Genomic DNA, 17,726 nt, shown 5'->3' on the forward strand with positions numbered 1-17,726 from the left:
TGACCCGTTTTGTTCTTGTGATTCTAGGTTTTTCTGTTTATCTATCGGATTTCTTACCATATAATACTCATCTCTCAAAACACAGGTGCGATCATATCAAAGCAAAGATGCGCCGTATCTAATAACTGGTCGCGATTAAGGGAGGCTTTTATAGCAGCCAAGATAAACAATGAATGTTTATTGGGAGACTTTGATCGACTCAGGACTATATACCCCAGCCCCACCCTTCATCTCTTCCTCTACCCTCCTACCCCCCCCCCCTCTCTCTCTCTCTCTCTCCCTCTCTCTCTCTCTCTCTTTGCATGTCTGTCTGTATTTCTGCCTGTCTGTCTGTCTGTCTATCTGTCTGGGCTCTCTCAAACAAAAATCTACACGAAACAGGGGCGGATCCAGGGAGGACCGCAACCAGCGCACGCCCCCTTTATTTTTTGTTGAAAAAAGAAATAAAAAGAAATAAATGGGGGGAGGGGTGCGTGCGCCCCCCTTTAATTTTGTAAACGCGCCCCCTCTTTACGGAATTCCTGGATCCCCCCGCGAAAACCCACCACGTTTGCCTGGACACACTGTAGGCTTATGGTTTCGAGCACATATTTTGAACCACGTTTTATGCACGTCATTATACAAATCTTTTGTCAGGGATAGATTGAACTGCCTTCCATGGTTTATGATAAAAGTTACTTGTCGCATTATGCATTCAACTTTATTATGATCTTAAAACAACAAATCAAATATTCCATCCTCGTAAAATGATTTATAGATGCACTGAAAAGGGGGAATAGCAGCTCACAACACAAATAAAGAGCAAACAAACTGCTTTATTGTGTAAACATCAATGTTGATAACAATGTATGATTATATTCAGCTAGGGCGTTCGCTCTATAATATATTGTCTTTCTGGAAATAATTACCTTGCAAGTTAACGATGAAATGGTTTCATTGTTTATGCGCGGTAAGTCGTAAAAATCGCAAACTCATTCGCATTGACGACGTGTGCACAAGATTATACACCTCTTTATGGAACGCGTCGTGAAAGGTCGGCGCGTTTTGTATCCAAAGTTTATTTCACACCTGATAAGAAGCATAATTACAGAATCAGGCTACCTTATTGCAATGTTATTCAAGTACCACATCGAGACACTGTGAAATATACACAGCCATCATCTTGATGAGAATCTTCATACATGCAGCCTTCTAAGTCCAATCTGAGAGGCTTATGTAAGTCACGATTAGTGACCAAATACATACATGTTGTAAAGCCTACTTATCAAAGCTGGAAAAGCATGAGCCGGATAACACAGATAACATTTTTGGGACGAAAATGAGTATCAGTTAAAGCTTTGAAAAGGAAAACAAGACATCGGTATATATAGCTGCATCAATTCGACGCCCCAATATATGAGCGAGGGGATTGTGGTAGATATGTTTCCTCTGTGGATGGGTATACTGGGGAGAGGTGATGGGGAGGGGTGTAGAAATGTGGAATAGCGGGGAGCTATTATAGGGATTGAGGAGGGGTGGAGGGAGATGGAGAGAGTTGGGGAAAGTGGGAGAGAAGTAGGGAATAGTGGGGACCTAGGGATGGACGAGGGGTGGAGGGATCAACCCACCCGGGGAGGAGGTGGGGAGGGGTAGGAGAAGTGGGGAATGGTGGGGAGATAGGGATTGGAGGAGGGGTGGAGGGAGATGGAGAGATGCGGGGAGGGGTGGGGAGAAGTGCATGGTGGGGGAAGCTAGGGATTGAGGAGGGGTAGAGGGAGACTGAGAGAAGTGGGAAGGGGTGGGGAGAAGTGGGGAATGGTTGGGAGGTAGGTATTGAGGAGGGAGATGAACAGATGGCCGGATGGGAAGTTGTGGAGTGGGGTGGGGAGGAACACATACAGGAAGAGATGGGAGGGATGGGGAGAGGTGGATGATGGAGGTGATTGGGAGAGGTGGGGAGGGGTGGGAGGGATTCGGAGAGGTAGGAAGTTGCGGAGAAAGTTGCATGGGCAGACATGGAGAGGGATTGTGAGCTATAGAGGTAAGGAGGGGTGAGGAGTTGTGGGGAGGGGTGAGGAAAGCTGGGGAGATGGGGGAGGGGTGAGGAGAGATGTGGAGAGGTGGGGAGATGGGGAGGGGAGGGGAGATGCATGGGGGGTGGGGAGAGCTTGGATGAGGGAGACTATTGTTGAAGTAACGGTTAATCATTAACAGATTCCTGTGTGTCAATATTTCGTCAACGCTGCAGACGAGCAAACAATGTCGTGTTAGATTTTGGTCGTGGAGATGCTTTTAGTTTTAAGAAACGCTGGATTTGCCTGCCATCCGCAAATATGACCTTCGATCAGTACGGTGAGACAGAATAGCAACGTGGAGCAGTACAGTGAAAATACGTTTCTTTTGCGCAATCGCCCTGTCCTATTAGAATATATAGTCATCGACATGCGGCTTTGACACGCTGTGAATAATGTCATGGAAATTTTGGGGGGATTTCGGAACAATACCGTGATTAAGGTCATGATTCAACGTGTTGAGGGCAGAGGAACCAAAACTATTCAAGGTGATTCCATCAATTTTGATAGTGAACCGTATTCCCCGTATCCGTGGTAAGAGCATATCTCGATTTATTTTCGTCACCGTGGATGATCACAATTTAACTACATTGTAACACGTTTTCAGTCATTTACAATCATAGGTCACATTTTTCAATGATGTTAATATTATCAGAGTTTCGGACGGAACCAAGTCGTAGGAGGGAATTATATCAATATCATTCTATTTTGAGAATGATAATCCAGTACTCTTGAGATGTTATGGATTGTCCTCTGTACGACACATATGACGATGCTTACTATAGGGCCTAGATGATAAAATATGGAGAATCACACTCATCCTATATACATCTCATATCAGTCATTTATAGTGTATTATCTTATTAAGGTGTTAAGAGACACCTCTTCTTTTCCCTACTACTCAGTAAAAACGTGTTGTCATGGAGACAAGCTCACTCGTCAATCAGCCCCTCCCCATTTGTTCCCGCTTTAATTTCCACGTGGTCATGCTTAAAAAAAAAGTTCTAACATTTTGTGGAGTGAGAGCATTGTGTTAATGTTTATATTGTATCTGCTTGCGTTATTTTTACTTAGCAATACACATACAAATATAAAAGATATAGAACATTTTAGATTTGTAAGTTAGAGTATGAAAACAGAAAGCCGCTACATTATTTTAAATACAGGCCCGTAGCAAGTTGATTTTTGTTTTTGTTTTGTTTTGTTTTTGTTTGTTTTTCACGGGGGATGGGCAAAGTTGGAAATAGTGTATACCTTTTTATAAAAAAAAGCATGCTACTCCAAATCAAACTCCTAGTCATGGGGTTACACAGTACATATAGAGGGCTGTATTTTCAAACGTAAAGATCAAATCCAAACTAAAGATAATCGCAACCTCTTCTGAACTTTGGGAAGAAGTTTCCACCGCCAATCGTTTGTTTTGCTTTGTTTTGTCTTATTTTTGTTGACCAATGCTCGCCAGCAAGGGGGGGGGGGGGCGTTCGAACTCCCTAAATACCCCTCCCCTTTCTTCCAATAGTTATGGGCCTGAAATGTTTTGCGTCTTTCCACTATACAGTGATATCAGTAACAATTATCAGTGTGTGTATCGTGGTATTCAAATTTGTCTAAGATGATATATGGTTACATCTTTACACTCACAATCCCACTTCAGCTCCTTTTGCAACCAAAATGAAAATGAAACAAAAAGAAAAGCATCGGGGCATCCTTTCCATCACTGTTCATAAAATTGTAAGAACTTATTATACACCTTATTAATGCTTTTAAAAAATCTACTTCATCCAGATTTTTTTTTAATTATAACAGCGTCAAGATAAGCAGCCGTAAATATAAAAAGATTAGTACGAATTATAGATTTTATTAATGAAAAAATAGGAGAAAACCCTTTGTTATACGTTATCATGACGTATACATATCAGTTTTGTATTCGTGCATACACATCATCCCGGACAATTCATGTACACTAAAGTTGTGTCTTTGAAAATGATGATGAACAGTAAAGATATGACTATTGTTTGTCATGACAATAAAGATTTGGAAGCCATATACAATCAAACAAACAAACTAACTAACAAAAGACAAAACAAACAATAATAAGCAAATAATCAACGTTGGTGAAGGTGATGGGACAAACTATCACTTCCGAGGCGATCTGGATGTAGCTATCTTTCCGAAGCGCAGCTGAGAAAAGATAGCGTACACATTCAGATAGCCGAGGAAGTGATAGTTTGTCTCATTGCCTGAAACTAAAAGTTGATTATTTGCTTTATATTCCACATCTAGGGTCCTAGAAATTCCCATTTTATTCCACATCTGAAACCGTTTTAGCTGTCTTTAGGTATCCTTAGGGCTTAGGCTACGTGTGCGCGTAGATGACAAAACAATGAATTTGCTGCGCGCACCGCGCGGCACCGAAGTGAAAGTGCGTTGCACTGTGTACTATCAAGTGACCTAGGTCACATGATAGTCCACAGTGCAACGCACTTTTATTTCGCGCGTACTCATCTTGCGTTAGGACTGTGTGGACTGTGTGGAGATCAGCGAAACAAAAAGGCCTATCAACATAGAGTGTAACGAACTTTTCTTCTCAGGTGATGTGACGGGCAAAACTACGCTTCATCACGTGATCAGCTCTGGACCAATCCTATTGCAACATTCTTAGTATGTGGAATATAAACAGCAATAACAACAATCAAATCAGAAATATTTCCCTGAGAAAAATCGATGACATGGATAGGCCTGACTATCAGGGGTTAAAAAGAAAATAATGAGAACAAATTTTCAATTTACGTTTGGACGTTCCTGGACCTAATATCCCATTCTGATACTATAAGTCTATTCAAAGGGAACGAAATTCGATCCGTTTTGGCAAAAATTATCATAGAATTCATTAGTTCGTGCACAAGCAATACATTAACATTTTGTTTCCCCATACATTGTTCAAAGTGGATTGCTCCTCATCAAACATAAACATGGAATATAAGAATCATTTTTGACACATCACGTGGTCATGTTACAGAGCAAGATAATTCGTTATCCTTGCTCCTTTTTCCTGTAATGTGAGAAAATCCGATATGTTTTATTTTTTCGGCAAACATTATGAAATACAACCCGTATATGAAGAATGCAACACAGGCTTTCAAGGTCAATGTAATAAATGTGATTTACATGCAAGGGCAATGGAGGCCTTTGATATTTTATAGAGTGTTATGATAAGCTTGACGCTCAAGGACAGTGATGGATGGTAATGAACTTTTAAGTCGTTGCGAAGGTGTGACTATAACGGTGTATATGTGTGTGTGTGTGTGTGTGTGTGTGTGTGACTGTCTGTCTATTTGTGTGTTTGTGTTTGTGTGTCTGTATCCATGTGTGTGTGTTGTGTGTGTGTGTGTGTATGTGTGTGTGTGTGTGTGTGCTTATGTGTGCATGTCGTAGGTATTGTTGCCGTTGTTATTGTTTCAGTCTTGTTTTGTTCCAAGTTCGAAATGGCCGCATATGATATTGTTCAAGCAAGGTGAAATAGTAATCATCACCAGTTGGCAGGGTTAATGGATATCACCATTGATTAGTCTCGGACAGTTATTTAAAGGGGACCTCCGGATGATTTTCAGACTTTTACATTTGAACAACTATAAATTAGTCAAACTGAGTACAGAGTTTCAGAATTTATAGTGACTCGGATAAGGAATGAGAATGTTTTCAAAATTTATAACAAATTGCAATGAACAAGGATGATGACATGACAGCCTCACCATAAGAATGCATGACTTGGGGCTCAAGGAAGCAGAACAAAAGAAGAAGGCATGCATAGATTTTTTACAGGTGAACTTGTTGAGCAAGCGGTATTGTAATGGAATTACACTGCTACATTTCTGAAATATATGAGGCTCTGATGTCATCAACACTGTTCAGTGTAATTTGTTTAAGATTTTCAATTTATTGGTTTCTCTGCTCAAGGACCACAATAAATTCCACGAATCTATACATGGAGCTGTTGATGTATGTACTACATGATGTGAAATAATGAAAATCGTCCGGAATGCCTCTTTAACTCTTTCAGTTCAGCAATTTAAAATTCTGCTGACATAAGGCCTATAATACATATAGGCATGAGCATGGGACCAACTGTGCTGAAGAAATAATTGAAGGGAAACAGCTGTTAGCAAACGAGCCAAATATTGTTCGAGTTTTGAATATTACATGACATTGCACTTTTATTGTATCGTGATACCCATTATAATACTGCATGTATATTCAGAATTTCGCTTACTCGTGCATAAATAGCCATATTGTTAAATCCACAGTACACATCAAGCATCATTATCATGCCCTCTATACCCCTCCCATTTCTGATACAAGACGTGTCTCCCCTTCCGTGAAGACCACGTCTGAAATGTTCACATGTCACACTGAATGCAACCAATGTGAATACAACATGACATACATTCTATTATCAAACTATTGCGTTTGAAAAATGATAATGATATAAGAGCAAAAGACAAGTAAAAATTCAGAACAATGAAGATCATAAACCAAGTACAGTTAATGAGAACGGTTTATGAATAATAATCGTGAAAGTGAAAGATATAATGAATACTCTAGTACCATTTCCTTCTTTCTGTGACCTTTTCTCGCATGCATGTTAAGGTGTGGGTTTCTTCAATTTGCCTCCCTCTACATATTTAATTTGTTAAGATCGCAACTGCTGATCTGTAAATTAACAAACATGTCGAAAAAAAAGAAGCAGTGGGACTCGAACCCGTCATCTACTGCTTCCCGGGCAGCGACACTACCACCAGGCTGTCCCTGGTTGCCGGCAGTGACACAATGAACATGGAACAAATACCCAAGCTCAAAAATTCTGATATTGTGTTATGCTAAGTAGATGTTAAGCAATAGATGACAGGTTCGAGTCCCTCTGGTTCCTTTTTTCCGACATGTTTGTTAATTTACAGATCAGCAGTTGCAATCTCAACAAATTTAATTTGTAAAGGGAGACAAATGAAGAAACTCACACCTGAACCTTTACCCCTCTGGACAATATCTTTCTTTCATTTAATATGCATGTCTTCATGAAAATCGTAAGATCATATTCATGGCATCCAAATAACGTCCCAAACCTGTTTTTAATAGGTCTATTCCAACTATGTTGTACTTTCTTACAGATGTGCTATAATTGACTGGGAATAGTCTGAATTTGTAGTATGTGGCAAGCAACAATGGCAAGATACGGACATCGACGAGTTGCCGCGATCACGATTTCCGTGATCATCATGCTGGTGATCGCATCACGAAGCATTCCAAGACGAGGAGCCCCGACGATCTCTCTGGACAACGTGCAAGGTCACGGTGAAGTCAACAACAATGCCTTGCGAATAAGCGACGGCGACGTAAGTTATTATTTTTTACTTTCTAAACATACATTGTATTTCAAATTCATGTCCTCCCTTGAAATTTTTGCAATTTTTACTTTTCATTTTTTTTTCATTATCGTGTGTTTGCACAAGATATAGTGTAGGCCTATACAATTATAATGAAGATATACATCAGTGGACTAAGGCAGATATTGGTAATTAACTAATAAACTAAGACAAGGCACAATGTACAACATTATAAAACTATTGAGTAGCACACATTTTACTATCAAAATAGAGAATATAACCTTACGATTGCCTTATGCAAAGTTAATATTTCCATCCCAGAAAAAAAAAATTAAATGTGGGGCGAGACTATAAAGTAATAGATGTTAAGTTTTGGTCCCTAAGAGATGGTGAACACATCCGAAAGAAAAGCAATCTACACAAGTGTTAAACAAACATCGATTTCATGTACTATTTGTAATACTGTGAAACGTTATTTGAAGTGAGTCTCAATGACAGCGAAAAAAGGGTAATATATTTCTATGCAGGTTATGAAGGGAACCTTATTTGAAATCTTTCATTCCGCAAACACGAAATTCATGCTTTTTTCGGAATAATTGCCGATAGATTTCATTGCATATAGCCTGCACTTCCGCCAACAATTTGAAACGAAATTTTATATAGCAAAGGAAGATCTCTATTCTCTGATTTCAGAAAAATGTTGAAAACTTCGAAGCGAAGAGATCAGCTACTCGGGAGCCGTACATTGACGTGCCTCTACCGTTCTGCGCCAGCGATTTATCGAACACTGATCGCAATCGCTTCGTTCGCCAATTCCCCCGATTCAAGCCAAGGGATTGGAAAAACGACACCGACGCGACCAGCCGGCTGAAGTCGGATTTCGAGATTATCGAGAAGAAGCATCAGTATCGAGTATGTGATCGGGTGCAAGTCCTCATCAGGGCGCGAAACGGACGCGGCGAGCCTAAGAAATTCGGCGGAGACTATTTCCGTGCGCGACTCGTGACCAACGATCACAAGGGGCATGTCTACTCGTCGAAGTCGGACGGCGAGGTCGTAGACAACGGTGACGGGACATACATGGCGACGTTCACACTGAAATGGCCGGGAGATGTAAGAATTCATGGATACAATTGAGTTCCTCGGGGTTAATACTCGATGGCTTCCACTATAACTCATGACATTAAAATGACTTTTTAATATCATCGGTTGATTACTTTATATCATTTTCTTTGTCAGATGTCAACAAAAGTTGAAATTCTTTGGCAATGGATTTAAAGAGGAAATCCACTCCAAATAAAGTTAGTCTGATAGAAAAGAGTAGACCTTACGAGTTAAACGGTAAAAGTTTGACTGAAATCGGATGAAAAATAAGACATAAAATAAGAATTAAAAAATTAAAAAATAAACTTTACAACTTTAAAGATATATAAGACATAAATAATGACATTTTGAAGTTTTGCTAATTTCTGCAAAACAGTTCTTGTACAGCGGATATGAATATGCAAATGAGTGAGCTAACTATGTGATATCCATGTATACAAAAAATGACGAAAATTCAATGTCTGTGTCATTGAAATCTGAAACATGATGTTATTCCCGGTTGAATAACTTCAGAATAGTGATCAGTTAGACATACGAGGATTTGAGCCTCGGCCATAATTGCGTTTGAATGAAAAACTGGAAATTTCAAAATTTTATGTACAAACTGTGAGAGAGTGACATGCTCACTTTGTCATTTGCATATTCATATTTACTGTTCAAGAACTGTTTCCCCAAAAATAGCGAAACTTCAAAATGTCATAACTTCCTTAATTTTTAACCGATTTCGATCAAAATTTTACTGTTGAACTCGTAATATTTTATTCTTCTTTATCAGACTAACTTAAATTTGGACTGGATTTCCCTCTTAGATTATAAAGAGCAATGACCTATACACTCTGATCATTATCTTATCATATCCAGGATGTTAAGACATCCATTTGCCATTACAGATTTATTAATTCAGACCAGTAAATATTTCAGATGATGAGGTAGGAAATAAATAGTTACTTCTATCGTCACAATCAATCAAGTACTAAGTTTTTGATCAATTTGTTCAATTTGTTCAATTTATCGTGCATTTTGATGTGAGATCGAGATTATTTCCGTGATCGTTTGTTCGCAGGTGGTGATCCGTGTCTACCTCGTGCATCCTGGCGAGGGAACGTACGTCCTGAGATCGCAGCGAGACACGCACGACTCGAGGTACTCGTACAAGGGCACATACTGCTCATCGGATGGTCGTAGTACAGAGGAGAGAGAGTGCAACGTCTATATTTCAGCCAAGGTACGAATCACCTCAAGGTGTCGCTTCGTTTTGTATTGTATTATTTTGTATGTGTTTGTTCTTGCTTTTTGTTTTTGCTGGATACATAGTTTGTCTATACTTTGTTGCCAATGTCTCTGAATACAGCCCTGTATGACAATGTATGGGACACCTACTTGAGGAAATCGTGATTACAATTTCGACAGCTGGTGACCTCATAGAAAGGATGATCACAGTAATACCATGCCACATAGTTTAACGATGAGGAAAGGATATTCATTTACACAGCTGGGTATATCTGTTGTTGTTGTTGTAGTTGTTGCTGCTGCTGCTGCTGCTGTCGATAAAATTAGTTCTCATCGAGCAATATTTCTTGCCTTAAAATTTGATTTTGGTCACAAGCCCTTTGCAGTTGCAACTTTCTGGTACTCAGAATACTTGGAGATATTCGGTTTTTTTTTCTTTCTTTACAAATATCCCTATCTTCTCCACCTCCCCTCTCCCCTCCTCACCTCCCCCACCCCCTCCCTCTCTTCGCTGTTTTCCAAACGCACCGCCAACGGCAACGGCCGAAGAAAGCGATAGGGCACTTTCTACCAATCAAAATCATCGCAGTGTTTGGTGCGCGCGCACCCTTCTGAACTGAGCATGCGCGAGATAAAAGATCTAGTGGCAGGTCGCTGGCAGGTTTGTTTGGCGTGCGAAGAGCTCGCTAGAGTGAAGCCATAGATAGGTGTTAAAGTGTCTCTGGAGCTCTTTAGAAGAGTCCTTAAAGATGTCTAAGAAGTTATTTCCGATCAGAATTTTAGACGCTCAAATGTGTGACAATGACATATTAACAGATTGTATAAATTATAGCTCGAAATGTCTTCTGACTTTTTTTCTACTGCATCGTTAAATTTCAAAAAGATATGCTTGAAATCGACAATCAGCAATGTGTGTTCTTTACGGAGCAGTCATAAGTGCAGACAAATAGAGTGACTATATGTAATGCTATGAATTTTCATCGTTCTTGGGGAATGACATCGAATATAAAGTATTAATCAAGTGCGAAGTCAATGTTTTGTCTGATGTCGTGCCACTATCTACATGAAATGGATTCAGAAAGTGACTGGGAAAGTTTTTTTTGTTGATTCTTTATCCCATTCCCCATCTCCCCCTCCTCTCTCTCTGCCGTTCATCCCATCCGATGACCTTACCCTCTTCTCTTTCTTGTATCTCTACTGTCTTCTGCCCTTCTATTTCCCCCCCCCCCTCATCGTCCCCCTAACTTTCATCTCATTCATTTCTCTGAGTCCTCCCCTCCTCCTCCTCCATTCCCCCTTTCTACCATGATTCCTTCCTCTCTCCACTTCTCTTCTCTCATTCCTCTTTCTCCTCTTAATTTGCCTAATATTTTCTCCCTTCCCTCCATCTTATATGCCATCCTCCTCTTATCTTCTCTTCTATACCACCAATTCTTCTTTTCTCCACCATCCCTCCCCCTTCATCTGCCTCCTCCTCTTCTCTATACCACCCCTCCTTCCACTTTTCCTTCATCTTCCCTTTACCACACACATCCCTTCCACCTCCCATCTTCTCTCCGCCGTACATTCTCTCTTCTGCTCTCCGTGTCCTCCTCCTTGTCCTCCTCCTTGTCCTCCTCCTCCTCCTCCTCCTCATCCTCTTCTTCTTCTTTCTCACCATCCTCCATCATTCCTTCTTCCTCTCGCCTTTCCTTCCTCTTCCCTGCTACTCACAACCCAGACCCACCACGTGTGCAAGTTCACGGACCGGCGAACCCAGCACCAGTGGTACTGCCTGCATCCAACCCGCGAGTCCGGTCTCGACTGCTCCAACTGGTGCAAGCACCGTAGCGACAGCCGCGGGGCGAACGCCGTCATGCTAACTTCTATGACAGAGAAGGAAAAATCTGTCTTCAAAACGTAAGTGGAATACAACAATGGAGCTCAATGGATATGACCAAATTGATGATGATATGATGATGATGGTGGTGATGATGGTGGTGATGGTGATGATGGTGGTGATGGTGATGATGGTGGTGATGGTGGTGATGGTGGTGATGATGGTGATGATGATGATGATGATGATGCTAATCAATGATTATAATGATGATGATTAAAAAATTACTCTTTCTATTATCAGTGTGACTTTCATTAATATGGTTATTACCATTATTATAATATTATTACACATATTATTATCATGTCATTGTTATATAATCATTATCATCATCAGCTTCATCATCATCATTTTCAATTACTTTTTTTTTCTTTTTAACGTGCCATCATATTATTTGGACATGTCTTGACGTTCTGATTGCTAATACAGAAATTGAGAATTTCAAGAATTTCAAGACTGACCCGACTGTAAACAATCATTCATTTTCAATTACTCTTTTTTTCTTTTTAAAGTACCATCATATTATTTGGACATGTCTTGACGTTCTGATTGCTAATACAGAAATTGAGAATTTCAAGAATTTCAAGACTGACCCGACTGTAAACAATCATTCATACTTAGTGCATTCAGCAGTGTATACGTGTATACCTGATAGGACACCTTTTACGAGTCTCCTAAAGTGCAGTATACAGTCGAGCCTGTCGATAGCGGCCACCCAAGGGAGACCAAAAAAGTCGCCGCTGTAGATAGGTGGCCGCTATCATGGCTTTTCTCATGGGGGCATTGTGTTTAGTGTTCGCATTCGGTAAGTAGCCGCTGTAGACGGAGGTCGCTATTACAGGTGTGACTGTATGTACCTCACCCATCAAGCCCTTTCCCCTCCAGTTGATGACTGGGTGAGGGATGGCATCCAAGGAAAAGAGGAAGACCTAATCAATTTTCCTCCGGAATGTGTGTCGGGTCCGAGCACCCCAAAACGACAGCAAACGGAAGATGATTTTGATGCGATGCCTTCATTTTCTTGTATACTGAATTACAATACGCAGGGTGGTACAGGCGGTTTTGACTTGTGATTAATTTCACCTGAAGTTGGCACACGCACTCGGTATTATAGCAATTAATTACCTCGCGGGGAGCCACCAGGGAACAATCAACAACTGACGGAGGATCTGACTCATGTCAGCTGCTATAATTCAATTCAATTCAAACTTAATTTTCATTTTCCCCCCAACATGAACATACAAGGTAATTTGTGAAATTGGACAAGCATTTTATCGAATGATACACAGGAAGCAACAGCTAGCATATTATTGTTAATGTCTATATAATCAGCACAAGAAGATGCATAATCGTATAATATATCAAAGCAAATACTCTCGGAGGGCAATATTACCCCCGGCTAAATACTGGTTAGTGATAAGGTTAGAGTAAAGATTAGGGTAAGGGTTATATGTTTAGAGTTAGAGTTTGGGTTAGGGCAGGGAGGTGGGAATGGGTCAGGATTAGGGTTAGGATTAGGATTAGGGTTAAAGTCAGGGGAAGGGTTTGGGGTAATTGTCCAGGAAGTAATTTCCCTAGACCCGGCATGGTATACACAGACATGCCTATATACTATGAATATACTCTGTATGCTATTATTATCGCTGATATATGGGCCCTACTATATGTCTTGTATACTACACAACAATCTTATTGTGATGTTTATGATTACTTTAAGGCTCCGTAGATATTGAATTTGAATGATTTCAGAGTCATGGTTATTTATTACTGAGTTTCCCTTTCAACCGACTTGCCATGAAGATGAAATGACGATTTAATTCAGAGACTAAAGTAGAAAACGGTAGAGGACTCGAATGCTTATCCCATAACGTTTGCGGCGATTCTTTTTTTTTTCAATGCTGATTTTTCATCGTTGCCATTATTCTCTGTTCCATTCCCGACACACACACACACACACACACACACACACACACACACACACCCACACCCACACCCACACACATACTTTTGAAATGCAGTAAGACATGACCTTTGGCCCCATGCCAATGCACTGCTATTCATCTCCTACAACAGACACTACCCAGTTTTGACAGACGCAACGATCACAGCGACTATACGCGGGAGTTTTTGCCAAATTTTAAAATGAAGAAGATTAAGAAATAATTCAAATCCGTAATAAAATTTGTAGAAGACTCTTTGTCTAATTGTTTGCCGTTTGAGTGATAGATGTCCTCATTCAATGTCCCTCATTAAAGTGTTGGCAAACCGTTCGGCATATCTGCATGAATTGAGGGATTGCACAAGATGCGTAATCCGTGATATTGGCTAATCCCGTAGACCTTGCAGTGTCTTTTTTTAATAAACGCATACTATATCATTGCAGTCATAACTGTTTAGAGGCCGGTCGCAGCTTCTACATACACAATATGCGTACTTTGATGAAGTCTGGTGCGTCTTAGGTAAAAAGGCGATGTGTTGCGTTCACAATCACTGCTTTTCCTGAAAGTTTAGAATTTTTTTCACAACATACGTGCATGAGTTAAGCCATCCCACATGATAATGCCATACATACGCATACATTATATGAATATAATATATTTAAGAAAGTTTAGTCGGCCTATGTCTATCTATGTCATAGACAGATCATAGATGATTATCTATTTTTTTCAGACGTAATTAGGACAAGCACGAAACACAAATGTCACATAATCCCTTGAGATTCGATAATACAGAAATGTAGGGTTCGTTATTCCAAAAGTTGGTTAGTACAATGTACCTACTTTATCTACATTCTCGGATTCACGAACCCATGCACCTTCATTTTCAGTATAACAAACTTTCGGAATAACGAACCTTATTTCATCTTAAGAATTACGAACCTCGATATAACAAACTTGGAATGACGCCAAATAATGTTCGGATTAAGGAACCTTCGGAATTAAGAACATCTCCCTTTCATGTATTTATTCATTTATTCATTGATGTATATAGTTGCCGGTATTCATCTATTTTTTTATTTTTTTATTTGCCTATCTATCTATCTATCTACAGTATTTATCTATCTGTCTGTCTTTCTGTCTATCTATTTATCATCCTATCTCTCTCTCTCTCTCTCTATCTATCTATATATTATTATCATACTTAAATCTAATTCTCCTGAGATAATATCTCATGAGGTTGCCTCATGAAGAATGTCCACAGCTTTGTTTTATCATCATCAAGAATAAATTGGAAAAAAAAGATATTCTATTTGAAATGACCATCATCAGGAATATATTGAAACAAAGATATTCTGTTTGAAATGACCAATCTTCCTCCCTGATCTCCTCTCTTCTTTCCATCATGTCTTTCCCTTCCCATCTCAACTAGTTGTGTCTACTCTCTTTATTTCTTACTTTTTCGTATTTTCTCTTAATTAACCCATTGTCTGCGGGAACCGGGTGCCCCCTGTTTTGAAGCAATGGAAATTCGAGTAATCTCGAAGCAACGGGTTAAGAGGATCTTCAGTTTTTGATTCATACCATATGTACATGCTGTTTCCTGCCTCCATTTTTTTTCTGGACCAAGTAATGCAAGCTGTGCTTTCTATTAAGGGTGCCCCAACTTTTGTTCAAAGGACTATTTTAAGAGCTTGCTTCCAAAATACGCTAAATCCATCATTGTTCAGTGGAAAGAACGCTTTTTGGAAGCAAGCTCTTCATTTTATATTACCTTCAGTTACTAATATATATACGTTTTGACTATTATTTACCTCATGAAAAGCAAAGTGTAATGTATTGTAATAATCATTGTAATTCAGACATATTTGTTTTGTTGGTTTCGTGAACAAAAACTCGAAATTGATTCAAATCAATCAATTAAACAATCAACTGCCCCCCCCCCCCGTCCCTATATATATGGAGTAGTTTACCCTAGAAATATTTAATGTGCGTTGTTTCATCATTAAAACAGTCTAGGCCTATTGTTTCATATGGCAGAGCTTCATGACATTTGTGATCAAAGGTACAAATCAGGGAGGTGTGAGAAGTTTCGTCTCACCTCCCTAGTACAATATAGAGGTAACAGAGACAAGAATATGACACTGCTAACATTACATGACACAGGGTGTCCTTGTACAGCTCTACATCATTTCAGGCGTACTGTTTTGAATCTAAGCGTGTTCATTTTTCATGAGTGAAGCTTGAAACGGGGGCGTGGTGTACGCAGTTACTTCAATTATCGAATTGCCGTTGTCAGCTCGGGTAAATTCAGGACACACTGTTCGCGACAGCCTCATAAAATCTCCGTGGTTGATGCGTGGAGAAAGGGTACAATAGGGAGCGCACTGTGCAACTATATTTCGGTTGCTATGGGTACGAATACCAAGCAACCACGTAGCGTTATACCAGCTGCATGATAACGTTGCTATGGCAATGCCTACCTCGGAGCCTCTTCTCGTGGGGGAGCTATAGCCGTAGATTGAGACACTCGTGACCATTCTTGCCATGGAGGTTACCTTTCTGGAAACAGCTTCCCGCAAGATCACATAGATTTCACTGCAAGTCTAGCGCTTGATTAAAGACTGTTTTAATGCTCCACCAACCGTGGTTGTCCGTTTGTTGACTTTTCCTCGCTTTATCAGCGCATGCATATTATTATTATGTGCTAAAATTTGGTGACAGAATTCTATTCAATACCAGCGGCAGGTTAATGCCTATCAATGAACGCGCACATCACTGTAAAGCTCCTATATCCCTTCACATATCTTCCGTCATGCAAACTCACAGAGTGCAACACAACGGAGGTTTACGTACCAACTAAAAATGAGATAATTATTATCAGAAACAAGACTTTTAAAGGTATTTCTTTCGTCTCATCCTCTCCGGCTCTCCTTCCTTCTCTCTGTCCCTCTCACTCCCCTCCCTCCCTCTATCTATCTATCTATCTATCTATCTATCTATCTATCTATCTATTTATCAATATATCTATCTAAATCTATCTATCTATCAATCTATTAATCTATCTATCTTTATATCTACCTATCTATTAATCTATCTGTCTATATATGTATGTATGTATGTATGTTTGTATGTATCTATCTATCAGTCTATCTACCTGTCTATCTATCTCTTTATATATATATATATATATATATATATATATATAAACTATATATATATATACATGTATATATAATATAGGGCCTATGTATTACTATCTTTATACCTATCTGTCTTTCGATTAGTTTATCTATCTATATTTGTCTATCTATAGTAATTATCTCTTCATCTGCGTCTCTCTCTGTATTCTTATTTCTCTCTGTCACAATAGCAGTCTTTTACTTTTGTTTGTTTGTTTTTTTTTTGCAGAGGAGTGATATAGTTATGAGCTATAACAAGGCTATGATATATTCACTACATTGAATAGCATTATTATCTGCAATGGTAGAAGTACGAACAGAAAAGACAAATCAAAGGAGTTTAAAGGAGTATAATGTGCTCGTAATCAGAGTAACTCAGTTACTGAAGCTGCTAATTAGGATTTGTCAATTGTATGACTCTATGCATCGTTGCCATATCGAAATGAGTCATCGTGTGATTTCCAGTGAAAAGCAAAAATGGGATGTCATCGGGGATATTATTTCCTGCCTATGTGCACGTAAATGCACAAAACGGATGCACAGGCAGAAATTCAAGCAAAAGAAAGTTCATTGCACACTCCATTAAACAATGACACCGCTCACACGTGACGTTTGAACTTTTTTTGTGTGTATATGTAACTCACAGAAATATTTATTTTGTAACTGTTGCTTCATCAAAGTGTGACATCTAATAAAATATGACGTCTGAAATCTTAGGAAATAATTTTCTTTCAAATGTTTTTATGATGCGATGACATCATTTCCTAGTCCTTCGCTGCTATCCAAGCTCATATTTCCCCCCTCTGGGTATTTCAAATCTGATTACTGCAATTACCATGTGTTCTCCATTATAATTTTGTGGAGAAATAGTATTTTTTTCTTTAGTCTACTTAACACTGTAGATCATGCTGGTAGAAGTGGCAAACAAATTTTATTTCATAGAATATACCGTGTCCTCGAAGATG

The 17,726-nt window shown here is 39.4% G+C and overlaps 1 protein-coding gene across 1 annotated transcript in view; it reads left to right on the top strand.

The window, feature by feature from the left end:
• Positions 1-7,378: 7,378 nt before the first annotated feature.
• The window catches only part of LOC139721831 (NXPE family member 3-like), a gene marked incomplete at its 5' end in the record, with an annotated part of 15,035 nt that continues 4,687 nt past the window's right edge, over positions 7,379-17,726 (top strand). Inside the window, 4 exons of the mRNA XM_071633151.1 lie at positions 7,379-7,441; positions 8,126-8,545; positions 9,600-9,761; positions 11,487-11,665. Of these exons, the coding sequence (XP_071489252.1) occupies positions 7,379-7,441; positions 8,126-8,545; positions 9,600-9,761; positions 11,487-11,665 (824 nt within the window). The remainder of the gene's footprint in view (positions 7,442-8,125; positions 8,546-9,599; positions 9,762-11,486; positions 11,666-17,726) is intronic.

This window comes from Diadema antillarum, unplaced genomic scaffold, assembly GCF_040938485.1.
Source record: "Diadema antillarum isolate AM-2024a unplaced genomic scaffold, OU_Dant_1.0 scf00000151, whole genome shotgun sequence".
NCBI lineage: Eukaryota > Metazoa > Echinodermata > Echinoidea > Diadematoida > Diadematidae > Diadema > Diadema antillarum.